Below are 7,500 nucleotides of genomic sequence, written 5' to 3' on the forward strand. Positions count from 1 at the left end.
CCTCTCTGTCTTCCATATGCTAACAAGTGTTCTCCATAAAGGTATAAGAGTGGTGTTAAATGTTCATTTATTCATTTCATTAGTCATTTATATTTATTTCTCATTGTTTTCTGTATGTAAAACTGTTTATTCCCTATAAAATGTATTTTTTGTCAATATTTTTAGGGGTCTGGAATGCTCTAATTGTATTTACATTTTTCCTTATGAAATATGACAAACATTTTAATCAATTTGTATTTTTCCTAACTAACAAGTCTGAGGTCTTAACAAAAGGATAATCGTCTTGCGCCAGCTGGAACTGGTTAAAAACAATCAAAGATTGTAAAGCAAGGAATCTGTGGCATCTGGCAACTCATGCTTATACGAGGTGGAAGCTGGTCACTGACCAGGCATAGAACCTCGTACGCGAAACAAACCCTCGTTCTTAACAATAAGATAGACTTGTACTTGGAGGGAGGCACAAGTACCCTGAATTGGCTGGGGGTTCAACCCACCTGACCACCCATCCTAGGAGATCGAGCTCTAAAGTAGGGGGTCTGAGCCTGTTAGAAAATAGATCAAATGAGTATCTAAAAACTCAGCTTCTGGGTTTTCGTATGGTTCGGATTTTGTAGGAGGTTCCGGAATGGATTATGTATGAAAATCAAGGTTCCACTGTACTATACAGATTTTAAATAATGATAAATGGGTCTTAAGCAAGGTAGATGAAAGGTGGTAGTATATTTCTAGAAAATCTTAATTTATGCTTCAAACCAGTTTAAGGAATCTGTTACGTTTTGATATGAATCTGGCATTGACTGCAAAACGGAATGATGAATGATTGACTGAATCTGACATAAGCTTTACTTGTGGCAGTCTGGCAGAAATCATACGCCAAGATTAGGGCTGAAAGACTTCAAACGGTAATATTTAGATAAACTCCCAAGAGTTAGCTTAACTGTATTTACACATATATTCATATCAGAAAGGTTATACTAAGTGAGGACCCCGTAACAAGATTACAAATGCACTAAAAGATCTTACAGAAGTTGAATGAAGGTCTGAATCTTAAGATATGTGGAGTGACAAAATATGGAGGGAACAGGGTTCCCACTGGAGCACACATGTAGTGAAAAGCCAAATTCCACAGCCACTCTACCACAGCCTGCAACATAAAGAATGGGAGTGAAAAGATTGCAATTGACACATGACCAGATCGAGGGTGGATGTATAGAAGGTACCTGGTGCCTCGATCTCACAAATGACATGAAACCCCAAAACAATGCATGGTTATTATATTAACACAGGCTATGCTCTAGAAATAGAAAAGTCGAAGATATGAGATGTCTGTGGGAGGTACTAGGTGTCTTCCTCAGGAAGGTGTGAGAGGGGGGAGGGACGCTCTTGGGGCACGACTTGGTTCACTTGGGGGAAATCAAGTCACCTACTCAAAGGTGAGGGGGGGGGGGGGGGGGGGCATGGCTTAGAAAGAGCAAGGAGCCAGGACAATGTCTAAAAGGGGTCCAAGACCTCAGTGAACGTTTCCCCATGTTTGGGGTAGGCGGCACTTCCTCCTTTCTTCATCCCTCCAATGTGTGCCCAGGTGACCTTGCTGCTAGTTCAATATGGCGGCCAGCTAATCCTCTCCCAGACAGACTTTCTACTCAGCAACATCTGATAACTGCAAACCAGGCAAACAAGCAGTTGGGTGAACGGAGGGTGTTCTTGGAGGAAGTGGTGAGAGAGGGAGAGGCATGAGTTGCCTGTACTATTTTGTTATGAATGGAAAATTATATAATAAAAATCATAAGCTGAGAATTTAATGGGCTTTACAGAAATGGTTGTGTTGTATTTTACTATCTTAATAGTCTTAGTAGTAGTTTTAAAAAATGGTAGTGAAGTTTTGCAAATACTATATATATATATATATATATATATATATATATATATATATATATATATATATATATATTATATATATATATATATGTATATGTGTATGGTATGTGTAATATATAGATATATATATATTGTATATATATGTATATATATATATATATGTATATATATATATATATATGTATATATAGTATATATATATAAAAAAATATATATATATGTATATATATATATATATATATGTATATATAAATATATATTATATATATGTAAAATATATTATATATATATGTATATATATTGTATTATATAATATATAATATATATATATTGTATATATATATTATATATGTATATATATATACAGTAAGTCCTCGGGTTACGCTGGTCTCGACTTACGATGTTTCGTGGTTACGAACGCGCCCCCAAAAATATATAAAAAATAATATTTTGTGTCGTCCGTCTTACGCGGTTTAGCGTCGTAAGCAACGTAAACAAACGCGAACTAGTTCCAGGCGCACGGCGGAAGAATACGCTTTGTGGGGGAGAGGACGGCGTCGCTTCGCTACGCTCAGTCCTCGCCCATACGCCATTTTGGTTGTTTACACTGCCTCTCTCTCCCTCGTGTTGTATCGTTTTTGTAACTTTTTGCTCTTTGTTATGGCTCCCAAGCGCAAGGCGGACTCTTCTGATGGTAGTGCATCGAAGAAAAGAAAGGCCATCACCATGGAAATTAAAGTGGACATTATAAAGCGATCCGAGAAGGGAGAAACGCCAACAAACATTGGCCGCTCGCTTGGCCTTAGCCGTTCGACCGTTGCTACCATTATCAAAGATAAAGAGCGCATCGTTGAACATGTGAAAGGATCTGCTCCTATGAAAGCGACAGTGATAACTAAGCAGCGTAGTGGTCTAATAATTGAAATGGAAAGGTTATTGGTGCTTTGGTTGGAAGACCAAAATCAACGGCGTATCCCAGTCAGCCTTATGGTGATTCAGGAGAAGGCGAAAAGATTGTTTGAAGCGTTGAAAAAAGAAAAGGGGGAGGGAAGTGAAAGTGAAGAGTTTGTGGCTAGTAGGGGTTGGTTTATGCGATTTAAGGCTCGGGCCAATTACCATAACCTTAAATTGCAAGGTGAAGCTGCTAGTGGGGATGAGAAAGCAGCGAGTGAATTTCCTAAAGCGTTGTCTGAGATAATTAAGGAGGGGGGTTATTCTGCTCAGCAAGTGTTTAACGTAGACGAGACAGGTTTGTTTTGGAAGCGTATGCCTAACCGCACTTACATCGCCAAGGAGGAGAAGTCAGCACCCGGTCATAAAGCCAGCAAGGAGAGGCTAACTTTACTTCTTGGGGGTAATGCTGCTGGCGACTTCAAACTGAAGCCCTTGTTGGTGTATCAGGCTGAAAATCCAAGGGCACTCAAGGGCATTTGGAAGGGTCAACTACCAGTAATTTGGAAGTCCAACAAGAAGGCATGGGTGACACTTGCAGTGTTTGAGGACTGGTTCGTAAACCATTTTGTTCCAAGTGTGGAGCGGTATTGCGCCTCCAAGGGTATCCCCTTTAAGGTGTTGCTAGTGCTGGACAATGCCCCTGGACACCCTGCCCAGCTGGGAGACTTCAACCCTAATGTCAAGGTGGTTTACCTTCCACCTAATACCACGGCCCTTTTACAGCCTATGGACCAAGGAGTGATTGCTTCGTTCAAGGCCTACTACCTACGAAGGACAATTGCTATGGCTTTACAGGCAACTGAAACCAAGAAGGACTTGACTCTGAAGGACTTTTGGAAATCCTACAACATCCTTGATGCTGTAAAGAACATTGCTAATTCCTGGGAGGAGGTTAAGCAAACAAACATGAATGGTGTCTGGAAGAAAATTTGTCCTCAATTTGTGAATGATTTCCATGGGTTTGAGGACACAGTTCAGCTAGTTGTCAAGAACGTTGTTGCCCTGAGTAAGGAAATCAATTTGGAGATGGAGGTTGATGATGTTACAGAGCTGCTGGAGTCTCATGGCGAGGAGTTATCTGCTGAGGACCTGATACAACTGGAGAAGCAGATAATAGAGGAAGAAGAAGAAGCACCCACCCCAGAGCCTAAGGCTTTCACAAGGCAGGACTTGATAAGAGGTTTTGCAGAGTTGCAGCAAGCGTTGTCAACTTTTGAGGCTCAGGATCCCAACTTGGACAGGTTTCACTAGGGTTTCCAGAGGCGTCATGGATTTGATGCAGTGTTACAGGAGATCTTGGATGAAAAGAGGTCGCTCTCTGTTCAGACTAACCTGGAGCAGTATTTTAAGAAGGTAGAGAGGCCTGCAGAAGATCCTGTACCCTCTACCTCAGCTGCCTCTGCTAATCCAGCACCTTCTGAATGTTCTGCTAACCCAGACTCACCTGCCCCAGTATCTCCAGCACCTTCTGTAGGTTCTGCCTCACCTAAAGACTCACCTGCCCAACATCTCCACTAGTTATGTTTCTGCCTCACCTCAAGAATCACCTGCCTCAGCATCTCCAGTACTAGTATGTTCTGCCTCACCTCAAGAATCATCTGCTCTCAGCATCTCCAGCCACTTCTGGAGGTTCTTTTTCTCTTCACTAACCTCCCCCAGTCTCTCCAGCACCGCAGCTTCCTCTCCAGTGTGCAAGCCAATCAAACTAATAAAGGTAAGGAATTGTTCTCATCGTTGTTATTGATAGGTATTTGACATTAAATCATTGGATTGGTATTTTTTCAATTTCTCGACTTACGCTGAAATTGCGTTTTTACGATGCATCGTAAGAACGGATCAACGTCGTAACTCGAGGACCCCCTGTATATATATAATATATATATATATATATATATATATATATGTATATATATATATATATATATATATGTATATATGTATATATGTATATATATGTATATGTATATGTGTATGTGTATGTGCATGTGTATGTGTGTGTGTGTGTGTGTGTGTGTGTGTATGATGATTTTACTCAAGAAATATCAAATCTAGTTCAGTGAATATGGCATCAGTTTTTGTGACAAATTTAACATCCTACTTGTATGGAAGACTTTCAAGTACCCTTTTTCTTTGTAAATTACTCAAGTGACTTCTACATAGAATAATTTTTTTTTTTTTTTTTTTATTTCAGATTGTGCTTGTCAACTTGTTTGCCCTGAGCTATTTTTCTGGAAGCATAAAAGTGAAACATGTTGAAGAAACTGGGAGCAGTGGCAGGAAAGATGATGAGAAACCAGAGAAATATCAGGATCCCAAAGAGTAAGACATTGGGGTTTTCCTGTTATAGTATTGGAAATTTTGCTACAGGTTTATTCTTTGGTTGAATATAGGTCAGAGAAGAGATGATGCAAAGAACATAATAATTACCAAAATAAGTTGTCTTTACTGAATTATTTTTGGATTTATTTTTACTGATAAAGATTTGTAAGCATTTTTGATAAGGAAACAGCATTTAAAAGTGAGTCTCATTTATAGCTGCAATGCCCATAACTTTAAACAGAAAATATATGAATATAAAAATTTCATGGATGTTAGATCAAAGCCATTCAAAGTAAACTTGGTGAACAGCTTGGTCACATTTTAAAATTTGCAGTAGTTAGCCCAGTAATTAGGTCATGGCTAAGACCCCTGATTGGGTTTATCCACCCACTAGAGATACAGTTCTTCTCACTTCTTTATTTGTTGATTTTCACATCAAACTTATTTTTAAGCACTATACAAGTACAGTATGTAGAATCTAAAGGATTGTTAGTTGATAGTCAATTTACTTATAGGGAGCAGTTAGGTATGTACAGTGCACTTTAGACTTGACTTGCCATTGGCAAGGAAACTGATAAGGGTTTTGAGTGCAGAGTAATTCAAGTAAATTTTAGTGCTACTTTCAATTTAGTAAATCACAAGGCACCTGTTTATAAACTTCAGAAACTTGGAGTAGGTGGATATGTTTTAGGAGTACCTATTTTGTCTGGAATTACACTGGGTACTGTTCTTTGCCAACTTTTATTGTTAGTGTATTCAAATTGTATGGTTGTTGGCCTGGAAAACAAGGCTTTTCATTATGGTGATGATGCAGTACTTGTGGGTGTAGTAAAGTCCCCACTTGGGAAAAATGAAGCTGCCATCAGCCTTAATTGGGACATGGACCAGATTAGTGAATGTTGTCATCAGTGGGGTGTGAGGCTGAACTCCAGTGAAACGAAAACACTTGCTTAGCAGATACAGATTTCCCACCCCATCCTCCCCTTCAGGCGGATGAAACTTGGCTGGATGAGTCTGAACCTTTAGCTATTCTAGGTGTAACATTTGACTCGCATCTAATTTTTGAGAAATATCTTATGGAAGTTTCAGCAAATTCTGTACAAAAGTTAGGTATTGTTCGCAAGGCTTTGCATATTTATAACTGATAAAATCAATGCAACCTAGTTTAGGTTGTTTTGCTTCCTTTACTAGAATACTGTTCTCTAGTGTGGATGTCTGCTTCTGCCAGAGATTTATCTCTTTTAGATAGAGTTGTTCGAAGTGGTAGATTTGTTTCTTAATATTAGCAGTTATGACTTGGACCATCGACAAATGGTCTCTTGTTTGTCACTTTTTCATAAGTTGTATTTCCACAGAGATCTTTCACATTCACAATTGATCCCTGATCCCCTTTACCTGCTGAGAACAACCAGATTTGCTGAACAGCAGCACCAATCAGTGTTTTATGAATAAAATCTCAGAAAAGTGACAACGTCAAAAATGTATTACATGTTGGTAGTCATTTTGGTTTGACTACTAGATTTAGATATATGTTCTCATTAGGAATAAAGAAAACACTCTTGCTTAAGATTTTTAGGTTTTATTTTTATTATATTTTGGTTTGTATGTTAATAAATAGTAAGAGATTTTATTTTGTTTCTGCAGGTGTGAAGGATGTCTTCATGTGGTGGAAGAGCTTACTGTTGGAGTGCTTGCGGCTCTACTGTTACCTGTACATACGATACGTGATCCCGATCAGCTTATGACCTATCCAGCCCTTCCTGCAGGTATTTTATATTTTATTTTGTACCTTTTAAAAATTTTATACCATATGCTTTGACATTGTTAGTACCAGAATTTATGATTGTCTTAAAACTGGGACTTTAGAAGCATGAAATTGTGTTAAAATAATGTTTAGATGTATCTATTTCTTATTTATGAAATTATATATTAGTTTGACATGGTATTAAAATAATTCCAGTCTCTACTCTAAATACCATCATTTTAGTAGTGAAGGGGGAAATAAAAGGTAAAATTTTATTAGGAGTGTGTGATACTTGAAAAGTTTTCTTGTTTGTACTACATGAATGATAATAATTAAGCATAAGGCAGAGTTATCTTAGAGTCATTCTTTTTAACCCTTGCGCTTACGGGGGTTCCTATAGTGCTACCCGGTATGTGGAGGGAAAAGTGGGGCTCGTGGAAAAGTATAACTGATATACATTTATGGTTTTATGATGTCGGGAAATTACTGAATCTTTTCCTAAAACAATCAGAAAATCTTTGCTAGGCTTAGAAATAATAAAAAAGACGTGATGAACGTGAAATTTTTATGGAAAATCGTAGATATTTTTTTAAGTAATCATGAAA

At 38.1% G+C, this 7,500-nt stretch overlaps 1 protein-coding gene across 4 annotated transcripts in view; it reads left to right on the forward strand.

The window, feature by feature from the left end:
• The window catches only part of LOC135202459 (nonsense-mediated mRNA decay factor SMG7-like), a 148,711-nt gene that overhangs the window by 88,399 nt on the left and 52,812 nt on the right, over positions 1–7,500 (forward strand). For all 4 annotated transcript variants that reach the window (XM_064231858.1, XM_064231860.1, XM_064231859.1 and 1 more), the window contains 2 exons: positions 5,024–5,151; positions 6,796–6,917. In XM_064231858.1, the coding sequence (XP_064087928.1) occupies positions 5,024–5,151; positions 6,796–6,917 (250 nt within the window). The remainder of the gene's footprint in view (positions 1–5,023; positions 5,152–6,795; positions 6,918–7,500) is intronic.

This window comes from Macrobrachium nipponense, chromosome 30 (genome assembly GCF_015104395.2).
Source record: "Macrobrachium nipponense isolate FS-2020 chromosome 30, ASM1510439v2, whole genome shotgun sequence".
Classification (NCBI taxonomy): Eukaryota; Metazoa; Arthropoda; class Malacostraca; order Decapoda; family Palaemonidae; genus Macrobrachium; species Macrobrachium nipponense.